The sequence below is a fragment of the Epinephelus lanceolatus genome, chromosome 21 (genome assembly GCF_041903045.1).
Source record: "Epinephelus lanceolatus isolate andai-2023 chromosome 21, ASM4190304v1, whole genome shotgun sequence".
Lineage (NCBI taxonomy): Eukaryota > Metazoa > Chordata > Actinopteri > Perciformes > Serranidae > Epinephelus > Epinephelus lanceolatus.
In genome coordinates this window covers 27849170-27873121 of record NC_135754.1, presented here as the reverse complement: position 1 = coordinate 27873121, position 23952 = coordinate 27849170, and the positions used below count along the sequence as shown (strand labels likewise).

At 41.8% G+C, this 23952-nt stretch overlaps 1 protein-coding gene across 2 annotated transcripts in view; it reads left to right on the top strand.

Annotated features, from left to right (window-relative positions):
• LOC117247385 (melanopsin-A-like) overlaps window positions 1-19146 on the top strand; it is a 35775-nt gene extending 16629 nt beyond the window's left edge. The window contains exons 7-11 of one of the 2 annotated variants that reach the window (XM_033611918.2): window positions 2859-2966; window positions 3558-3729; window positions 3860-4051; window positions 8757-8828; window positions 15198-19146. In XM_033611918.2, coding sequence (XP_033467809.2) covers window positions 2859-2966; window positions 3558-3729; window positions 3860-4051; window positions 8757-8828; window positions 15198-15395 — 742 coding nt within the window. In that variant the 3' untranslated portion in view covers window positions 15396-19146. The remainder of the gene's footprint in view (window positions 1-2858; window positions 2967-3557; window positions 3730-3859; window positions 4052-8756; window positions 8829-15197) is intronic. The other variant, XM_033611919.2, reaches the window with a different exon arrangement.
• Window positions 19147-23952: the final 4806 nt, after the last annotated feature.

Genomic DNA, 23952 nt, shown 5'->3' with positions numbered 1-23952 from the left:
ATTGTATTTCTGGTTTCAACTAGAATGTGTTTATGTGCTTGAATATTCAAAAAACACTTTATTTTCCTCATGCTGTCTGTGCTGGAACACCTGTATTCACACTTTTCCGAGGTGCTCTGTTTAAGCGCCTGTCCCTCTAACCCTCCTCCAAAGAAAGCCAAGTCCTCAGTTAACACTCAGTTTCCAAACCAAAATCTTCACAACTAGACAGAAATAAGGGAGAAATTGACAACATCTGCACACAAGATTGATCGTTATCACTTCTATGAATTCTTTTAGCCAGTGATCTAAACAAAAACAGTTTGGTTTCCTTATTTTCCAATTCATCAAAATAGTCCTTTTCACACAAAGGAAAGCCAGTGTTACTAGATGATGTGTTACTGCGGATTTCATTCCTTCAATTTTTACACCCAGCAAGCACACATCTGGACATATACATACATCCTCATTAAATATTGTACATAAAACATTTTTTACTCCTACCCAAAACTGATTTATCTCTGGACATTGCCATAATGTCCATTAAAGACTCTCTCTCTCCACAACTATGCCAGCATAGGTCAGATATATCTGGGTTCATTTTATGCAGTTTCTGTAGTGTTGTATATATTCGGTGTAATATCTTCAGTGTGAAGAAATTAACAACACTGACACTAAAAATTGCACGTTTTCCCTAATGATAGCATGTAGCTACATGTAGCAGTGTACATGGAGTCGGGGAATGACTGTAACAAAGACTACAGGCACTTTCTTTATGTTCCAGCAGGAGTATCATTCAAAATCAGGAAGAAAATAACATCACTGGCAAACAAGACTACATATTTCCCTGATGTTGAAGCTACATGTAGCAGTGTACGTGCTGCTGGGAAATGACTGTAACTAAGAATAGTGGCACTTTCTACTGTGAAAAATCACCAATAAAAGCTTCTTCTTGACAACTGGATGTGTGACAGCAGGAATATCCAGAATCGGGGAGAAATTAACAACATCGCTAAACAAGATTAGGTTCTGTGTTTTCCTGATGTTAGCATGTAGTGACATGTAGCAGTGTACTTGCAGCCGGGGAATTACTATAATGGAGAATAGTGTCACCAATGAAAGCTTCTAAACTAAAATCTTCACAACTGGACATGCTCCAGCAGGATCAAATCCGAAGGCATGAATAAATTAACAACTCTGATACTCAAAATTGCATATAGCTACATGTAGCAGTGTAAATGCAGCCGGGGAATGACTGTAACAAAGACTACAGGCGCTTTCTTTATGTTCCAGCAGGAATATCATTCAAAATCGGGAAGAAATTAACAACATTGGCAAACAAGATTACATATTTCCCTGATGTTGAAGCTACATGTAGCAGTGTACGTGCTGCTGGGAAATGACTGTAACTAAGAATAGTGGCACTTTCTACTGTGAAAAATCACCAATAAAAGCTTCTAAACCAAAATCTTCACAACTTGACGTGTGACAGCAGAAATATCCAAAATCAGGGAGAAATTAACAACATCGTTAAACAAGATTAGGTTACATGTTTTCCTGATGTTAGCATGTAGCTACATGTAGCAGTGTACTTGCAGCTGGGGAATGATTGTAACAAAGAATAGTGTCACCAATAAAAGCTTCTAATTTAAAATCTTTACAACTGGACATGTTCCAGCAGGAACAAATCTAAAGGCATGAATAAATTAACAACTCTGATACTCAAAATTACATGTTTTCCCTAATGATAGCATGTAGCTACATGTAGCAGTGTACATGGAGTCGGGGAATGACTGTAACAAAGCCTACAGGCACTTTCTTTATATTCCAGCAGGAATATCATTCAAAATCTGGAAGAAATTAACAACATCAGCAAACAAGATTACATATTTCCCTGATGTTGAAGCTACATGTAACAGTGTACGTGCTGCTGGGGAATGACTGTAACAAAGAAAAGTGGCACTTTCTACTGTGAAAAATTACCAATAAAAGCTTCTAAACCAAAATCTTCACAACTGGACGTGTCAGGAGGAATATCCAAAATCATGGAGGAATTAAAAACATCGGAAAACAAGATTAAGCTACGTGTTTCCCTGATGTTAGCATGTAGCAATATGTAGCAGTGTACCTGCAGCTGGGGAATGACTGTAACAAAGAATAGTGTCACCAATAAAAGCTTCTGAACTAAAATCTTTACAACTGGACATGTTCCAGCAGGATCAAATCCAAAGGCGGGAAAGAATGAACAATATTGGCACCCTAGATAAAATGTATCTTTACTGTTAGCATGTAGCTACATGTAGCAGTGTATGTAATGTAAACACTTGCAGTAGTGTGCCTGGAGCAGATGACCACATAAAGAGATCCGTTGTCAGCCTGTCTTCAAGTGTAATTAGAAAAACATTGGAAACAGAGTATTCAGAACGGTCTGAAGCCTTAGTTCCCAGGGATTACTTTTACACACTTCTATCTCATCTCATTATCTGAAACTTTGGCCACATATAATATGAACATCTGATAGAAATATGAGGACAAGCATAGAAGGTTCCCTTTAAAGCAGCTAAAATCAAGATTTTATAGTCAAGGTAGTTTTATTTGATAGGATAAGCTAAAAGGCAGGATTGTTTAAAAATGTGTCATGAAATTATTAGTTGGATCTTACACCTGCAACTACATCATAAAGTCAGTAAAATCAAAAGAGTCAGTAAAATCTTTATACAATAAAATGAGTGTGGGTGTGACTGTACGCTCCACTCCTGTGTCTCTACATTCATCTTGTAGTTGTGAACACACCCACTGCTGCCCTTGTCACATGAATGTGTCTCATTTCCTTGTCTCATTTGTCCTCCTCTTACCAATATCTCTCCTTTCTCTCTCAGGTACGCAGACTTGTTGACTCCGTATATGAACTCTGTTCCTGCTGTGATCGCCAAAGCATCTGCGATCCACAACCCCATCATATATGCCATAACACACCCCAAATACAGGTAGGATGCACGCTCATGTATTGTGTCATAGACAGCAGAATAAATGAATGCTGTGGAAATAGCATTATGCTGAATTTGCTGTTTCCCAACTTTCTTACTTCTGTCAAATTCAAGTTTACTTTATTTGTGTTGCTATAATTAAGTACAGTATTGTCAAAACGGGTAGAATGGGCTTTACAATGAGGTTTAAGTCATTTGTAGACTATGCAACTACAATATTATTATTAAGTATAGACACGATGACTCCTGACAACCATTGGAAACTCTAGGAAGAACCACAACATTCATTCATTCATTTTCCGTAGCCACTTATCCTGTTGGGTCACAGGGGTGGCTGGAGCCTATCCCAGGCAGGGTACACCCTGGACAGGTCACCAGACTATCACAGGGCTGACACATAGAGACAGACAACCATTCACACTCACATTCACACCTACAGACAGTTTAGAGTCACCAGTTAACCTGCATGTCTTTGGACTGTGGGAGGAAGCTGGAGTACCTAGAGAAAACCCACGCTGACACGGGGAGAACATGCAAACTCTGCACAAAAGAATTATAGATTTGTAATATTTCTTTGTTTCTGTCCCTCAGGTCAGCACTCAGCAGGTATATTCCCTACCTCGGGGTATTGCTGTGTGTTACTGGCCGAGACCGTTTCAGCAGCAGCAGTTTCCAGTCCACCCGCCGATCAACCCTCACCAGCCAATCAGAGTCCAAAGGCCCCAGCAAGCCCCGCAACTCCTCCCTGTCTGATAGCGAATCAGTGAGTGTACCTCATATCTAATCTGGTATGTCTCTGTCTTACACTTCCAATGACAAATGCTCTGATTTACGAGTTGCTGATTTTAGTCTCGTGTGTGTGCGCGGGTGATTTTATCTGTGTGTTGTCTCAGGCCCACTTCTCAGACACGGAGGAGGACTGCTCGTCTCGGGCACCCGTCATTCGTCAGTTGTCTGGTGATGTGAAACAGGTGCGCCATGCCAGCCAGAGGTCAAAGGTGAGAGGTCACAACACGGGAGAGTTTGAGAGAACCGCTGCACACAACCCCACTGACCCGGCCATATGTCACCTCTCACAGATCACAGTGAGTACTGGGGCCTGCTTAATGTCAACATACTGTTACTTACATACTTTAATGTGCATTGGTACGTATTAAACTGAGGCTTTATGCAATCTGAAAGTCATGCATTTCTAACTTTATTACTCTGAGTCTCAGATAGGTGTCATCAGACAGAGACAGAGTGTCTTTTTAGGGCTCAGTTTAACTTTTCTCACGTTAGTTTTGTTTCTGTTTTGTCATTACGTCAAGACCGATCTTAACCCTCTTCTCCTAAATTTGAGACGTGAGGTCATGTTGTTTTGGAGTCCTGTTAAAGTCAATAGACGTCATGTTTATGTTCAGCATTACATGGCAGGTAACTCAATGAGGTCATGTTGACTGGCGCCCTCTTAAAATCCAGACTCCTCACAGTTATGAACGGGATTCCTCAGCATGTTATCTGATGCGGTCATGTTGCTTTGGTCTTGTGACTGTACGGTTTGATTTTGTGATCCCAGTGTTTCAGTGTCACATGGAGTCTGGTTCACACTCTGAACTGTCATTAAGTCACAGATGTTAAGGTTCCAGGGAGAAAACAGAAGCTCCTAGCCTTGCAGGACTTTCACATTATTTTCTTAACACCACTACCAAGACCCCTCAGCTGAAAGAGAGACACAGCAGGGACCTCCCTACTCATGGATGGATTACTGAATGAGCCTACAGGGCACAGGCCCAGGGGCCAAAAGTGTCAGGGCCTCAATCCCTAGCCTTCGCCTGCACTCAAATTAACACATACTGATCAGGAAGAGACTCAAAATGGCATTAAAGAGACACAGTCACCAATTAACCTGCATGTCTTTGGATTGTGGGGGGAAAACCTAATGGGTAACTTGATATCAGTGTTTCATTTTTAAATATCACGGTTATTGTCAGTTCCTTCAAAGCACTTTAAAACATCGACAGTGAAGATTCTCAGTCATCAGTAAGACATGTTGTCCTACCGCTCTGTCAGCATTAGTTGGGGGGTGGAATAGCTTTAGAGACCCCCCACTCTAAAACCTCTGAAGCTGGAAAAGACATTAACACCCACCTCACGCCGTCATTTGTCAGCTGTGTGGAGGTGAGGAAGTACGCTGGGTTTGAACTTCTCTCTTGAACTCTCTTTTTCATACTTTACACAACTTCACTCACTTTACATGTAAACAACCAAGTGCAACTCTTTGAATGTCTTTCAGGAGAGACTGTCTGAAAATTTGGGCTAGTATCCCCGTATGTAAACAATATCGGATTTCCCCCTTCTGTATGACGGCCGACTTTTCACCTCGCTTTGGAATGTAGCAGCTTGGATCAGGTGGCCACAACATGTGACTCTGATGAGCCACTTGCACTTTTTACACTGCCTGTTCAAGGTGGGAATATCACACCGTTATGCCGCCTTGCCGTTCTGTATAAAAGGTGCTATGGAGGAATGGGGGGGGCAGAGTTGTCTCACCTCTGAGCCGGGAATGGAGGTAGTAACTGTGCTGATATCTGTGTAAATGGGACAGCCGGCAGGACGGGACCATGGGCGACAGGGGTGTGACGTTTTGCAACCCCCTGGATATTTAAAAGGAAGCTGGTAGCAGCTGGCGGCTAACTCGAAGTACAGTGGCTGAAAATGTCCACAAATTAGAAAAATAATGACACATGGGAGCTCTTTACCCTCCAAGCAAAGAACGGGATCAGCTGCCAAATAACAGCAATGGTAGATCATTGTTATTGCCATGTTATGCCACTGTTATTGTTTATAAAGCGCTGCGGACGCATGCGTTATTTGCTACACTAGAGGCTGATGCTATTGTATTACATGCCACGCCTCTTTTGAATCCGAGATGCCCGCACGCTGTCTAAAATCACACACGGGAGCAGCACGAGGGCGGCATAAAGAAGGGACCTCGCCCTATAATGCGATCTTTTAAAAGGGCTTCACATGATAGCCAGGTGGACCAACAACCCACATGTGACCTCAGCACCTCTCAAGGTGTAAGCAACCTTGCAGAGGTTTGAGGGACAGTTCACACCAAAATCAAAACTAAATCTAAATCAAAACTGAACTACATTCGCCAACCGTATTACCGCTCAGAAGAAATGGTGCATCTACTGTTAGCTCACCTAGCACCACTGGACGTCGCCACATTAATGTTTGGATCTCACACTATGATGAGTAGATGCACACTTCCTTTTGTGTGATGATAGATTTCGAGAGTGTTCAGTAGAAAGAAAATAGTCCCTACATGAAACTGCTCACAACAAGGTCTGGATTATCTTGTGTAACCGGGTCATGGTTTATAGAAAGAGACATCGTTGGAGAGTTTTTCAAACATTTTTTTTTTCTTTGAGCACCACAAGCCAAGTGCCATCTACTTCCATTGACTCAGCAGTTGTTGAGTGTCTAAGAGTATTAGAGCGTTAATTTAGGCCGAGCATTGAAGTCTTGCTTTCATCAGCTAACAGGCAGCAGCTGTTTTATTTATGCATCACGATCGATGGCTCATTTACCAGCTGGGTGACTTGAATAATCACCTTTTGTTTTTACCTCCTTACTGGTGGTTTAATATGATATATTATGAATATCTTTAAAACATGATTGATCACTTGTTTGTTGGCCAGTTTGCTCCTCGTTTTTAAGTTGTACCAAGTGGAGTTTCAGCCAATAGGAAATACTGTTTGACTGTAAAAAAAGGAAAACATCCTCTTGTATAGTGAGCTGTATTAAAGCGATGTGCATTATGTGAGGTTAAGGATGCGAGTGTAAAGGATGGAGACACACACACATTAATATTGGGACTTGTGACAGGTCATCCTATGTGGGGCATGTGGAGCATTTCCGCCTCCCTATAATCATCTTACTTCACAGAAAAAACACAAGTATGCTTATATGCAAACACACGCATACTGTGCAGCCTTACTGCTGTGCAGGACTCCATTACTGAGGCTCTAAAGACTAATCCAATAATCTGGGAGTTTCAGACTTAATCCAGAGTTTGCATGATACGACTCTGTGTTTCAATGTACTGCACTTGTTGCAGATGCAGACGGCTGGTTGTCGAGGAGTCTTTGACCTCCATCTGCTATTGTCTCTGCACAGAGCAGAGGATATACGCCTTTACTTTTGTCTGTAATTTATTTTTACCTATTTGTACTCTTAAGCCTCGTCTCCACCAAACACTTTCAGTATGGTACCTTTGGAACCAACAGTAACCCTTCAGACATGGTACCTAGACCCTAGTGTTTCCACTGCAAACAGTACTCTTAAATGTGGGCGGGGTTGTTGTCATTATTTTTCTCAGACTCCAGCTGCTGCAAGAGGCAGCAAAACATCCTTTCATTTTATAGTTACAGTCAGGGCTGGAGTGGGACTCATTTTTCAGCCCTAGAGTTTCATGCCTCAGACTGGCCCACTTTAGATCACGACCTATTATAACCTTATATGTTAAGTCTACAATAGCGCACTGCTCTCTGAAGCCTTGTAATTCAGTGTATTTTTCTAAAATAATTCCAATTCAGTGCAAGTAAGGGTTGCTTCACAATGTAGATTTATTTCAACACGAGTGCACATCTCCGACATTATATCCAACGTCCTTTTCAACAATTTCAGAATCTATATTCTGTTCAAAAAAGCATTCACAGATATCCAAACCTTAAAAATGAAATAAAAGAATAAATAAAAATATTAAATGTTAAATTTGAAAAAATAAAAAGTGTTGCACTCTCTAATAACATTATCTCTCAGGGTTTTCTCTGGGTTTTTTCGAGAGCAAGGTGGCAAAGGCCTGTGGCGGGGGGCATCTTGACAGCTGAACTTTTAGATACGGTCCCCCCCTCTATTAAATATGAAAGGAGGCCCCCACATGCTTGAGCTTTACACTGCTGACTTGTATAATCAGAACAGACATGTCCTGTGATTTTCAGCCTTCTATGATTATATTTACCCTTTACAGCAGGCACATCCTGACAGCTGAGAATATTACTGTCAGGTATTGTGCCGCCTCTATTAAATATGAAAGGAGGCTGCCAGTAGAGGCGGCCCAGGGACAGTGGTAGCAGCATATGTGATACCCAGTGCCATGACTGAACACCGGCCCTTGCGGCCCAAATGTCAGACCCGCCTATCAGGAATTGTCCCAGTCCTCCCGATTAGCCTCTCCGGGCCTGGTTACAGTTTACTAATAAAACTCTCCACAGTATGAACAGTGGTTACATGAGCCTCAAAACCAGACACAACTCAGCCCTGAGCAGAGTGACTGTCCTCTACTGACCAATCAACAGACTGCAGTGTTCACAGCTCCACCTTTTAGTACCTGATCTGTGTGCTAGGTACCCCAACAGAGGGGGGACCAAACATGGGGACGGTACAGAACAGTTCCTTTGGTACAATGGGGGGGTTAGGGGTTCCTCCATCAGGACACTTTGAGCATCAAACACTTTATTTCCTGCCTTCTGGTGAATTTTCCTGCTGTAATTAATGGTTGGAAATGTCTTGAATTTTGTCAGAACAACAGTCCTGTGCTACTTTCATGTTTTTTTGGGCGGGGACAACGTGACATACTTTTAGGATAAATGCTTTTTTATTTAAAAGGTCCATGTTCAAATCCCGATTTGGACTCGCTCTGTTTTTCGTAAGAATGTGACCCAAGTGGCTAAAATAGCACAAACTATCTTTTGATCATAACTAACACTAAATGGCTGTGTTTGTGTGCGCACTGTTCAGACTGTGACAGAGCCTGAAGACATCTCCATGTCGGACATCAGTCTGCAGCCAACCAGTCATCTGCCAGCTACTGTAAGAGTCCGTCGATTCATCCACCTCTTGCTCTGTGCAGTAGATGTGGCATCTGTTTTTGTTTTTTTGTGTGTGTCAAGAAAATCAACAAATCCCATTGAAACAAAAATAGAATTGGCAACAAATTTATCCGACTAACATGTATTCTCCAAGAGCTCCTTAAGTCCAGTCAGTCAGTAAGATAAATTCCTTGTTGTTCTTTTCAAAGGATTTGTTCATGATTTAAAAAAGTAGCACCAGCCTTTTCTATCCATCCCACCCAGGTGTTGTGGTCATTTGTGCTTTAGGGGTATTTAAAGGGGCATGTCACTCATTCTCCAACACTGTTCAGTGATTCTAGCACATTTAATGTTGCTGTCTGTAGCCAAACAAACTGTTTTAAAAGTTTAAGTAACGTGAAATGATTGCCATTTCTTTTCAGTCCTTCTTTATTTGCCCTCTGATCACCCGTGCTTTCCATCCTATCCAGTTTCATTCATTTCCTGCTGCTCTGACATCAATATTAATCAAACCTTTTGGAAAATCAAAAACCCATTCAACCTTTTATCCTCTGCTCGTTCTTTCATGCCCAAACTCATGTTTCTGTTATCAGTTGATTGTGTTAGCTTCTTTGGATGTCCTTCACTGGCTTGACTTGACAGTGTCTTCATTTCAAATGCTGTGAAGATGGATTTGAATAACCCCACAGACAATATTGACTGACTGTTCTACAGAAATGAAAAGAATATTGTACGGCAACAATCACTCAAGTTTGAATGAGCTGCTGTTGTGAAAAGAAAGACTTGAATTTCACAGAGAAATACTTAAGAATTGTAATACAGATAGGTTTCATGCTGCTTCTTTTGGGGAAAAAATCCAGCATTAGGTGGCATAGGCATAGGCGTTATACTTCTTATATGTGCATGTATGAAAGGAAGTCAGCCCTTTAACATCATTCCTGTTGTAATAACACTGTACTTTTCAAAGTAATTGCTGAGATCCGGAAACACAACGAAAACACTGGAGCAAAGTTCAACAAAGCAAAAAACACAAGCGATCAGACAGCAGTTTAGTTTTCTTCTCTAAATACTGTATGTTGTTGGCGTGATCGTCTGACCGCTTGTTTTTTGTGACTTTCCTCGACTTCCACATTTTCCACAGTCCTAGATCTTAGCAGCAACGTTGTTTGACATTTTGGGAAGCAAGCGTATTTTTTTTCGTGCCAAGAGTTAAATGAGAATATTTCAAGCTCGTGTTTGCAGGGGTGGAAGTAACGACACACATTTGCTCTCGTTCATGTTACAACTTGACGCTATATCGATATAAACAGTGTTGTCTACATTATATCTTGCTTGAAAATATATTGATATATTAAACATAGTTATTATATCACCCTGCCCTAGCACAGTACAAGTAAGTCACTAATTTTACTTTTAGTACATTTTTATCACAAGAAGGGGTGGGTATTGTTAAGATTTTAGCGATACTACTACTACTTTTAGTGATACTCCTTATCGATTCTGTACTTAATCAGAACTCTTATTGGTTCTTTTTCATTTCTAAATAATTACCGTCAACTCGAGTAATTTTACAAGTTATCTTCACTTTGTTTCCACCGTGGCCACTCGGCTGTTTACCAACTACCTTTTCGTATAACTGTGTTTGGATGTGTGTGTATGTGGAGGAGGTTGAAGGATGATAATGAATTAAACCGAAATGTGTAAAAGAACTAATACTATCAGAGCTTATTAATACTACGGTCTTTGATAGTTTAGCCCCGGGGCTAATTTAGCACCGGGTTTCGGTACTCATCCCTAATCACAAGTATCATACTTCTCTACGTTTCAAGCGGCATCCGTTATGAGTGACAACATAGGTCACATGAATCAGTCCTGATGAACTGTGTGAAAATGTAGCACTGCATATCATGTGGCGACGAACAACCAGTCACAGCCGACAGATTTCTTTACTTTCTTCTGTAAATATCAGTCTGTGATGAACACAGAAAAGTTGATCATGTTAGTGCAGGGCTACCCAGAGCTTTACATCCGTCCCACAGACGATAGGTCTACACACTTATAAACAGCTCCTGGAAGAAGATCAGCTCTGCGTTTAGGATTTCAGGTAAATAGGCTATACAATGCTTGTTAAGGTTGTTTTGCAACCTCAGACGCAACCTGCTGCCGTGCTCTTGAAAGCTGGCACAAAAATGACACAAAAGTAGCGCAGGCACAGACTATGGTTAGCCTGACTCGGGCTAAAATGCTCATGGTGGATCTGTCAGCGGTGACTTCTGCTTTCACTGAGGAAGTCTGAGGAAGCCTTTATACTGTTTTCAATGATGAGAGTGTATTTAGCTCAGCATGTTGGAAAATTTTGAGGAGTGCAGTGGGACAGAGAAGCTGAGTGGACTGGTGATATTATAATTGTGCATAAAGAATGAACAGCAGAGAAGCTGACCACAGAGCAGATTGAGGAGGACTCTGTGGTGCACAAAGCTCACACAGTAACATTCAGACATGTGGGCACAACAACAGTTTTCCAGATGAGAACACCAACAACCACTGTGCTACAGTGTAAATAAAATCTGTGCAGTCTCTCCTTTTCTGTCAGTGTGTGGCTGCAGCTGTTGTGCAGTTTAAATTGTTCGGACAGCTCCATGTTGTCTGCCTTGGTGAATATCTGTACTGCTGTTGACTCTATAGGAATTGTCAGGCAATTTGTGTAGCCTAATATTGCTTTTTGCACCTGCTCCTGGGGTCTGACTTTTTATTTATTGTTGGTCATTTTTGTCTTTGTGTGTTTTTCTCTCTCCTGGTTAAGTCTAGTGAGGCAAAACTGAGAGATAATCAGTTGTATGTACAGGCTGCAAAGTGCCTTCTATAGAAATTGAATGTACAGCTAGTTTGGACATAAACGGTCATGTTGCTGATGTTGTTCCACTAGTGTGTATTTTGACATTCAATGCAAACACCCAGGTTTAGTGCCTACAAAGCTGCTGGAAACACAACAATCACTCGCTGCTGCTTGTTGGTCTTGTATAGAGGTCTGCAGCTCGGCAGGCGTCTTGCCCAGGGGATACACCATCCACCATCCCCTCCACCTACTGATGATTATGTATGACGTCACTTTCCAAAGTTGATATGATACGAATAGAATGTTCAATTTAACATACTAGTCCATACCCATTGGTAGCTTTGTCACCTTCTACCTATGCCAATCCTCAATGCATATGTGCCGTTTCACATAGATTGACCACGTCAGTGAGTAGAAAAACATGGGACAGACAGAATGACTGACTGACAGTTTCCGTGATTATGTACAGCATACCATACCATGACTTAGTCATACCAAAAATTAGAAGAAGAAAAAACAAACATTGGTCCACAGGGGGAGCCACAGCACTTGGTTGCATTTTAGCCATTTCTAAGCATTTTCCTGTTGTTATAGCGCCACCCAGTTGCCAATTAGAGTTAAATTTCTCCAGTCACCTTGAGGCGTCCTGTTCTACATATCTACCAAGTTTAGTAAAAATCCATATGGCGGTTAGGCCTAGATAAGAAATTAGCTCTCTAGCGCCCCCATTTTGTTTGATGGGGTCAATAATGGAGGGGTCCCCTCAGATTATGTGTGGTCATATGCCTACAAAGTTGCGTGGTGATGGGTGAAACCCTTGAGATGTTATACACCTTTATGTGATGAGCCACGCCCTCCACAATATTCATTGCCTTATAGAAGCTCAGTTTTAGTAAGTTTTCCAACTTTTGCCAAGAGGGAACTTTACATATTGGTCCCTAGATTATGTTCACCGAGTTTCATGCACATCAGTCAAACTTCCTATGAAGAGATCGATTTTAAGTGTTTTTCAAAAAATTCAAAATGGCGGAAAATCTATATAACCAGAAGTTATGGGTTCTTGGGGTAAATTTGTTCCTCATGAGGAGAGGCATCTCTGTGCAAAGTTTCATGTCTCTATGACATACGGGGCATGAGATATGCCCATTCAAAGTTTGCAATTTCAGTCGGTTGCTATAGCGCCCCCCTTTGGCCAGTTGATGTAATATTGCTTCATTCACATCCTCCCATGACCCTCTACCACTGTGCCAAATTTCACATGGATTGACCAAGTCAGTGAGGAGAAAAACATGGAACAGACACAGACAGAGTTTTCATCATTATATAGTAAGATTCATGGTTTGCAGACATACATTGCAACATTTTACTCTGGGGACTGGACTTGACTTATTGTTACTTGTATGTACAGTACAGGCCAAAAGTTTGGACACACCTTCTCATTCAATGCGTTTTCTTTATTTTCATGACTATTTACATTGTAGATTCTCACTGAAGGCATCAAAACTATGAATGAACACGTGGAGTTATGTACTTAACAAAAAAAGGTGAAATAACTGAAAACATGTTTTATATTCTAGTTTCTTCAAAATAGCCACCCTTTGCTCTGATTACTGCTTTGCACACTCTTGGCATTCTCTCGATGAGCTTCAAGAGGTAGTCACCTGAAATGGTTTTCCAACAGTCTTGAAGGAGTTCCCAGAGGTGATTAGCACTTGTTGGCCCCTTTGCCTTCACTCTGCGGTCCAGCTCACCCCAAACCATCTCGATTGGGTTCAGGTCCGGTGACTGTGGAGGCCAGGTCATCTGCCGCAGCGCTCCATCACTCTCCTTCTTGGTCAAATAGCCCTTACACAGCCTGGAGGTGTGTTTGGGGTCATTGTCCTGTTGAAAAACAAATGATCGTCCAACTAAACGCAAACCGGATGGGATGGCATGTCGCTGCAGGATGCTGTGGTAGCCATGCTGGTTCAGTGTGCCTTCAATTTTGAATAAATCCCCAACAGTGTCACCAGCAAAACACCCCCACACCATCACACCTCCTCCTCCATGCTTCACAGTGGGAACCAGGCATGTGGAATCCATCCGTTCACCTTTTCTGCGTCTCACAAAGACACGGCGGTTGGAACCAAAGATCTCAAATTTGGACTCATCAGACCAAAGCACAGATTTCCACTGGTCTAATGTCCATTCCTTGTGTTTCTTGGCCCAAACAAATCTCTTCTGCTTGTTGCCTCTCCTTAGCAGTGGTTTCCTAGCAGCGACCATGAAGGCCTGATGCGCGCAGTCTCCTCTTAACAGTTGTTCTAGAGATGGGTCTGCTGCTAGAACTCTGTGTGGCATTCATCTGGTCTCTGATCTGAGCTGCTGTTAACTTGCCATTTCTGAGGCTGGTGACTTGGATGAACTTATCCTCAGAAGCAGAGGTGACTCTTGGTCTTCCTTTCCTGGGTCGGTCCTCATGTGTGCCAGTTTCGTTGTAGCGCTTGATGGTTTTTGCGACTCCACTTGGGGACACATTCAAAGTTTTTGCAATTTTCCGGACTGACTGACCTTCATTTCTTAAAGTAATGATGGCCACTCGTTTTTCTTTAGTTAGCTGATTGGTTCTTGCCATAATATGAAATTTAACAGTTGTCCAATAGGGCTGTCGGCTGTGTATTAACCTGACTTCTGCACAACACAACTGATGGTCCCAACCCCATTGATAAAGCGAGAAATTCCACTAATTAACCCTGATAAGGCACACCTGTGAAGTGGAAACCATTTCAGGTGACTACCTCTTGAAGCTCATGGAGAGAATGCCAAGAGTGTGCAAAGCAGTAATCAGAGCAAAGGGTGGCTATTTTGAAGAAACTAGAATATAAAACATATTTTCAGTTATTTCACCTTTTTTTGTTAAGTACATAACTCCACATGTGTTCATTCATAGTTTTGATGCCTTCAGTGAGAATCTACAATGTAAATAGTCATGAAAATAAAGAAAACGCATTGAATGAGAAGGTGTGTCCAAACTTTTGGCCTGTACTGTATGTTTGCAAATATTTCCGAAATTGTTGAATTACATCTTTAACATGGTGAATACAATTTTAACTGATAGAAATGTTGGGCAAAATTACAAAACTAAGCCAAACGTGGTGATAAAACAGACTTATCCTTAAAAACATCTACTTTAACATTCTCTGTTAGTGTACTTTGATCCTCTAGTGCAGAGCTATTGATCTCGGGGTCAACCGAGTGATACAGTCCCACTCCATCAGGGGCACTGTGGTAAAGCCATTCATCAACCCAAACGATCAATGCCTTTGATTAGCTGTGACTGCTTCATGTCTTGCTCTCACAGGTCAAGTGGAGGAGCGTTGCATTGATCCAAATCAGAGCAACAGTTGATAAAACTTCATTCTCTCCTCAACCCCCATCTCACTGCTTTTTATTGTTTTCTTTCAAACATCCAGCCACCTACTCACATTCGACATGTGGAGTCTTAGTCACAATACCTCAACATCTCTCTGTCTCTCTCTTCCTCCACCTACACAGCTGGATAACGTGATGGAGGAGTCTGGGCCAAGGACTGCGTGTAAGACATCACCCGTCGTTGTAACCTCCATTTCCAGCCCGTCGATACTGCATAGTCCCCCAGGTTTCCATGGCAGCCTCAAATTGACCAAAACATACAGCCCAGTTGCAAAGGAGTCCCTTGACATAGCCAGACTGGAGACAACAGCATTACCCTAAACAGCTGGACAGAAGTGCAACAGCAGTGTGTAACCGTGTGTCTGTGTTTCAATATTTCCCTCCCTGGGACTTTTCTGTACCAGCATTTTGTTTGCTAGTTATGCTAAGTCAAAACCAGAGCATGCCCTTTATTCATTCGTCTTTGCATACAGAGTGTATGTGAGTGTGAGTGGCTAGTAAATTTAAATACCTGTGTACGTATTTGCACACACACACGTTTTAGTTTTTCTGACATATCATAGTGGTTGAAGATGGTTTACCTCGGAGCCGGAGGCAACAAATCAGCCTTAAAAACATAATGTGAAAGTTGAATCATGAGGGTTGGGTATCGATTAGAGTTTTATTTATTGTTTTTTCAGATTGTCATAATATTTGAGTATGGGACACTAAAATACGTTTTGTCATACATGGCACGTCTGATTCTCTTTGAGTTTAAATATAGGTAAAATTTAAGTCGTCTTTATTTTGCCATACATTCATGGAATCTTTTAAAGGAACAGTGTGTAAGATTTAGGGAGATTTAGCAGCATCTAGTGGTGAGGATTGCAGATGGCAACCAACTGAAACTTCTCCAGGTTAGAATTCCTCAAGTGTTCATTGTTCTGAATTATCCGCAGAGGTCTCCTCCTCTCCAAAACAAACAGACTAAGTGATTTAAACTGGTAAAAACACTGAGTTAAGCAGTTTCATGTTAAAAAATCTGTGTTTTTCTAGTGCTGTTTGGTCAGAGATGGCTTGTTAGCCTATACCTGGTAATCTGTGCTCACCTTTTTCTCTGGTATCTTAAGATCCAAACGTTCAGAAGGTTCTTACCGAGAACCGAATCATCCACAGCAGTCTCTTTCCCTCCAAAACAAACGACGAGCAGAGATTTCCTCTGAGCCACCTGAACAACAGCACACACTGGCAGAAGCGCAGTAGGTCCATACTTTGTCCATTCTCTCTAAAAGCATGTTTTTTTTAATCAATCTCTTTGTCTTGATGTGAAATCAGTACCGACTCAAAAGCAATTCTCGATACCCAATCCAAAGTCTTTCTACTGTTTGATTTTTCTACTTTATTTGAGCGTGTCAGAATAAACTATGAATACTGATATTAAAGATGCATTAAGCAGTATTTTCTATGTTAGGAAAGAATCCATTGACTACTGGGCATTGTTGGGCAGTAACACATTACAGTAATATCATTACTTTTTCCAGTAACAAGTAGTGTAGCTAATTACTGATGAAATATCAGTAATAATATTACAATTACTCCAAAACCAAACAGCACGTTACAACGTTACTTTTGTTATCACATCACTACCGACTTGAAATACAACAGTCACATCGGCAGACTCATTTTCGTAATCATCGTGCTGCACACGCACGTCACAACGCAGCAAGCTGGTTGGAAACACTGACCTTAGCAGCTGGAAATATTCCCATCACTTTGATTTTGTCAGGAGGAAAGATGACAAGAACACTGTTGCTGCAGGAAGTCATACTTAAACTCTTTCCACTGCAAAAAACACGTCCCCAAACCTCTGCTCTGAAACACCGCAGCTACTACGACGGACAACACAACAACGTGAATCTCCAGGAAATACACCCCACCAAAGATGAACCGTCTGCGGCTGCAGAGGTCGTCTGTAGCCCTACACTGGCTAAAGCCCCCAGGTACATAGAAGCTATCTGTCCTTAGTCACACTTACCGGCGATAACCCTGACATTCACACAGAGGCACACATCTCAATTTTGTAATGAGTAATCTGTTACATTTTTAGAGTAACGAGTCTGACACGAGCCCACCCACTTTAAACTTGTTTGGTTCTCAAAACTAAAACTAAAAACATGCTGCTTATTGTAAAACTTTGAGCAGTTCCCAGCACAAGAGTTGATACGAGCTAACAGCACCTACACCTTGTGAAATGTCAGAGAGTCAAAGTAAACGAGTAAGAGGTAAAGAGAGTAACACATGTAGTGACAGAGCTGGTGGACGAAGCCAGAACTTCATTTACTAGATGTGTAAGTAAGCAGTTTGCTCGTACTTGTGTTTCCCACATATCAAATGTATTCAGGCAGCACACGTGTAGATTTTTGAGACTGTACCCCCCCCCCCCAAAACGACCCCATAGGGCGTTTGTACAAGCAGCTTACCGCGACCCATGTTTATTTTTATTGTTATGCGGCGACTTCTAGTGGCCGTAGTAATTATAATAGTAGTAAAGGAGGAAGGCAGGTGACGTAGTATTAAGAGCCACAAAGTCTGTGGATGGATGGGTCAAACAAACACAGGACTTTGACCCAGGAGACCGTGGGTCTCAAATGGTGCCGTGCCATTTTTCTGACAGACCAACAATCCAAGGCCCTGTCCAAAAAAAAATGTCCCACTGGACTAGAAAGCCCATTGTCCCCAAAACAAATGCCAGAAGATACACTCTCCTAGTGGTGTTTGAGCCCCCAATCCTGAGTATTTTTTACGAACGTTTCTCTGCAGCTTTTAGGCCACCAATGCCAGCTGTTTTTACCAACCCTTTGCAGCATTACCCAGCGGTGTTTGAGCCCCCGATCCTGAGTATTTTTCATGTACTCTTCAAAGTGTTTCTCAGCAGCATTTAAGCCACAGATTCCAGCTTTTTTTCCCCAACCCTTTGCAACGTCACCCATCGGTGTTTGAGTCCGTGATCCTGGGTATTTTAACGCACCCTTGATCCACTACAAAATGATGTACAAATGTAACATAACCGTGGTTTACAGACAAGTACAATCCAAACATTTCTGCTGGTGATTGGATTGTCTAACTGCAGTGAGTGTGTATTTTCAGAGAAATGATGCTCTGGAGTGATGGTTGTTTGTTTTTGGGGAAAACAGGCTGTTGGAGAAATGGGGTTTCATTCCAGTGGGATATTTTTTGGACTAATTGTTCTTCAGAATTTTGGGCCGGTGCAACACACAGCCAATACACCGCATGTTAGCCAGGAGAAATGACGGCCCATTCCACTCACTTTGTCCTCTAGTGGTAAAAAAACACTTAATGCAGATAGAGATGAGATATGAGATATTTTACTTTTAATCTGGGTACTGAGACACACATGGGACAGGACAGGAGAGGACACAGTCAGATTGTTGCCCCTCTGGCTCTTCGTCAATGATTTTTCCATTCCCGATGACATGAAGTACCATAGATCAGCCCACAAATGTGTCACAACACTATTGTATGTCACCCAATACTGTATGAGTATATGTGTGTGTGTATGTGTGTGTGTGTGTGTGTGTGTGTGTCCGCACTGAAGAACTGGACCCTTTACTGTACTCTTGATGCCATACATTGCTGTAATATCTACTTTCAGATATACAGATGACAGTTTACTAAATGACTTCACTGTTACTAGAGAGTGGTTTCAGGGTTGTTATTATAGATCTCATCATAGACAGATGTACATAACACCAACTATGTTTTTCACATTCTTCTCATTTCCAAAGCTCTGTTTCTCCCCTTCTCCTGTACGCCGCAGTTCCCTTTGACATTTCTACGATTGCTGCATCATTGACTATGATTGTAATAACTGTTCTTTTAAATGATAAACAGTCACATTAAAGGTGAAAATCTAAGATAAGGAGGCAACAATTGCTCATTTGCCCTGCCGCACCCATCAATGAATGTACAAAATTACATGTTTTATGACCAAACAAATACACAATATTATATATATATATATATATATATGAATTTAAATTTTGCTTTAATGAAGTGATGGTTTCATGTTGTTTTTTTTCTTTGTACAGAATGTTTTGTGTTGTTATTATTTATTTTTCTAAATAAAAATGTTGCAAAATTTCACAGACCTGGTGGCCATCTTTCCGTGTCTTGTACTAGCCATGCATTAAACTGTGGCAGCGACTAATGACAGCTTTCACTATTCATTAATCTGCATTAATAATAATTATATTCTCAATTAATCGTTTGGTGCAATATCCATTAATGTACCAACCTAGTCTCACTCCGAAATCATCGAAATCTGGCACTTGGGCAGTGACTTGCGGCATCAAACACTGACCAAAAAAGGCGTCCTTTATCGCAGCTGTTGGCATGAGACGCAGCCGGTCACCGTTCTAGTTTAATGGCGCTCGGTGGTCTCAGGGGAAAACGCAAAGGGACTAGGACGAGAGTTAAGGTGGCGAAAATCCACCTAGGGTGGGCAGGGGGGGTGGTGGATGGGTCTAACAAACACTGACATTCACCTGAGAGAGCAGTGTTCATGTACCTTAAGATCCTAAAGACAAACCCAGTTCTTTTTTCCTAAACCCAACGATGTGTGTTTGTTGCTGAAGGAAAAATCATCAATTGGCGGTGTTGTACTGATTATTTTGAAAGATACTGTATGTAAACATTTAATTTCCTGTGAAAACTGAAGTGTATTTTGAAAGAGGACAATGCATGTAACAGGCAGAACTTGACACGGCGTCCTAGAACGTCAACAACCAACACACCCAGGGTACCTTGCACCTCGTATCTGGACGTGGAAAGTCCATGACCAAACGTCAATATGTGACAAGGTCAGAGTGAGAATGTGTCAGCGGTACAGTGGCGCAGACTACCTGATGGGGAGTGATATTAGCTGCGATGTTAGCGCCTCTGTTGTTTGCCTCTTCAGTTGGGCTGGGAGCAGCTCTCTAAGCTGACTGAAGAAAAAGTTGGTCGTTACATGATTATATGGGCTCAAAGCTCTTTCCAGATCCAAGTCAGGTCCAACCCAGACTCACTCCCAGTTGGTGGACACTTGTTCACTGGCCCTCAGCGTCAGACACCAACATACAGATTTACATTCAGCAGCAGTGTGGCAGCATTTTTTGATGTTCTAGGCAGCTACTGTAGTATAAAGAGCCAGGAAGTCCACATTGGTCATGTAGCACAGGAGAGGGATGGGTTGAGCAAACTTCAGACCCAGGAGACTGCTGTTTGTTTTCTGTGGGGAAACCAAAAGGCAATCGAGTTATTTAAACAGAATGTACATGAAACTAAAGACGAGACCTTCTGTATTTAAACGCACTTTAATGTGCATTTTCATTAAAAAACATCATTGTCAAGTATAAAATCAATTTCAAGTTAACATTTTTTTTGTTCTTTTTTCTCATTTCCATTTGTCAGTTTGAATTGTTCGGTTTGAGGTATAGCAGGACAAGTTTGCACGTTCAGTATCGATACCGTTGTCTCTGTGGCCGCCTTGTCCGTGTGTCACTGTCACCGTCATGGAGATCCCGCTTCGTCCCACCAAACTCGTTTGCTTCTTCGTCCAAATCGGATTCAGAATGTCGATCAAAGCAGGAATTGTCGAAGTCTGAGTCCATCATTTTTGTGCAGTTTACAAGCTGCTACATTTCTGTAGACATCTTCTTAGGGTTTCCAGAAGATCTTTTTCTTCGTTTGTTTTTGGACATGGCAGTGCTGTTCTGTTTCACAAGATGTGTAACAGCACCCCCTATTTCATAACATTGAAAACACGGATTGCCGGAATATCTCGTCAATGGTGGGGAAAGTGTTAATAGCAACGTAGGGTGCTAGTATCGGTAGCATACTAAGCTAGTGACGTATGTGAGGTAAAGGTGAAGTTGCATTATGTCACCAACAAGCGTAGTTTTTTTAAGCCAAACCATGTTTTTTTCTGAACCTAACCATCTGTTTTTGTTGCCAAAATCTAATGAAGTAACCCTAAAAATTAGGGTTTTTCCCCCTTAATTTTATTTTGAAATAGACTATGCATTTAATGAGTGAGAACTGTACATTTCCTGTGAAAGGTGGAGTTTATTTTGAAAATACACAATGCATGTAACGGGCATAAATTGACACGCAGTCCCTGAACATCCAAAGCTGATTCTGGAGGGGTACCTTGTGCGTCATATTTTGACGTGCAGGGCCACTGAACAAGTGTTAGTATTTGACGAGTTGGGAGAGAAATTGTGTCAGGAGGTTCTGGCGTTGCAAGGTAAGTCATTGTTTAAATCAGTAAGTTTCTGAGGTCACATGGCTGCCCGCCTTTTGCTTTTTATGCAGCGGTTGCGCACCAAAAAAAATGACTCATACCATTTTCAGAAGAGAGTTCTTTTTCATTATGAGACAGGATACATTTTACTAAAGCAATGATCTGTATTGTACGTTTATTTTCGTTAATGTAATTAGCAACAGTGAATGTTTTGTTCAAAATCAAATGGTTATTATTGCTGGCATCCATGGGCTCCAGAAAACGTTCCCCTTTTTCCCCCCTTATGGGCGGCCCTGGACATGACTACATTTATTTGGCAAAAAAAAGATCGAAACACCATCTTTCTCCACTCATATTCACACACACACATTCATGTGCAGCACCACAATGACTGTGGTCACTGCAGCTCCTAATGCATCATCTGTCCATCAACTGACCGATATTTTCATAAATCATTAGGTCAGTTTCCTGAATGGATGAGATCCATCCAGCCCATTAGATGGAACATCCTGATGTCAGATAACAGAGTGGATCAGCTTAGGTCATATTTAACCAATATGTCAGAGAAATGGACAGATATCCTGCATGCTGTTTGACCTGAATCATCGTCCCTGCAGAACCATGGCACCCCGCAGAGGTAAGAGTCGGTAATTGATTTGTAGGAGTGGAGGGTGTAAGTGGGTGTAGGTGTCTCCATTTGGTTTGCTTTCTTTAAATCAATATAATTCAGTCATTCAGAGTTGTTCCCTCTTTTTTGACGCTGATGAACACGGTGGTGTTGAGACATTACTCCCTTTACACAATTAAAGGCTGCAAATGAATCAGTGTGCTCCAGTCCTCTTTTACACTCTGATTCCATCACTGCAGCTCAAAATAACACAAGACACCTGTGTGGTGAGAGCTAGGATAAAACAGATCATATTTTATTAGTAAAATAATCCACACACTGTTACTTTACTTCAGCAGCAGAAACAGTCTGATGTTACTGTAAAGTGTTTTATGTGACATATTCAGAGGCGTTTCATCATCATCCAACCAAACAGCCAATAATATTCTATACTAATGTCACACAGGCCCATAGCTCAGTGATACCTTGTCCTTTACATCCCACGCCACTGACATTTTACTGTCTTTCGCTACTGTTTCATCACATATCATATGAAGCAGCCTCCTCCATTCATGGTTCTGATGATGTCGCTCATAATTAACACCCCCGCCTCCTTCACATGAACGTGCTCGTGGCTGGATAGGAAAACCTGAACTAGCTGATAACCAGCTTTGTAGTACTGGTTATCCAGGTGGCCAATGTTAGGGTTAGTCAAACCAGATAGTGAGAAGATATCCTGGGCAAGTTGAACTGGCTTCGTAGTACAGACCTGTGGAGCAATGAAATGACTCTACTGACCTCTAACAGCATAGGCTCCTCTTCTTTACCTCAGACGCCAGACTTTTGTTCATAAACACTGTTTTCTTCAGTGATCTGACTGGTCAGAGGTCGGGGTGTTGACAGGCTATGATCAGATACTCTGAAGTTAACCTGTTAGCTGTTCAGCATCAGTTACCACGGTGATTTATTATAAAAAGAGAACCAGCTTCGTAGTACTGAAAACCCAGAGTTAACCCTGAAGTTACCTCGCTAACTCCAAAACTGTTGGTTGTGTTTCCATGTAGTTGCTTTGCTTCCTGCTCCCTTCAGTGCATTTAGAAGTCCCCGTCAAGAGGTCACGTGATCACACCTGAGGCATGGAGGAGAGCACAAGCACCCCCACCTGGAAGGGAAACGCCCACTTCAGGTGCTTTCACTTCACATTAACAAACAGCTGTTCATTCTACCTGCTTCCCTTTGTTGACCCCAGCTATGTTTGCCTGTGTCCTAGCGCACATACAAAGAAAACTGCATTGTGTTCTGAACTTCGACTTTGGTCTGTCGAACACTCATCAGTCTGCCCACCTGCCTTCAGGTTTATAACCTAACAAGTAAGTAAGAGTCTCCACCTCTCAGCTCAGCCTGAGTCTATCCCAGCTGACGTTGGGCGAGAGAGGCAGGGTACACCCTGGACAGGTCACCAGAGACACATAGAGACAGACAACCATTCACACTCACATTCACACCTACAGACAATTTAAGCGGAATTTATACCTCTGTGTTGGATTGACGCCGTACCTATGGCATGGGCTCTGCATCGACGTAGAGCCTACGCCATAGCCTGACGTGCACCTCCCCAGAAATGTAACTACACGTCGCGGCGACGCAGATCTCCTGTCTGTTTCTGTAAGCTAAACCATTTCCCTCAGTGGAAACAAAGCTTTTATTTACTTTAATTTCACAGATAAGAAACAATAAATTGTGAAGACAATAAAACCTCCACAAAAATAGCATTTTAAGTCTTGTGTGTGATTTATCCTGGCTTCATATGAGTATATACATATACAATGTAAAATGCCATAGGCTTGTGCTAATAACGTTAGCATGTTATATTTGTTGTGCAAACGTGTTTAGTATAAGACAGTTGTTTTGTCAGTGAACCTTGTGAGTTGTAATGGAGCCGAATTTTGTAACGTTACCTTTGTTAAATGTTGCTGTTGTCCCTGGTT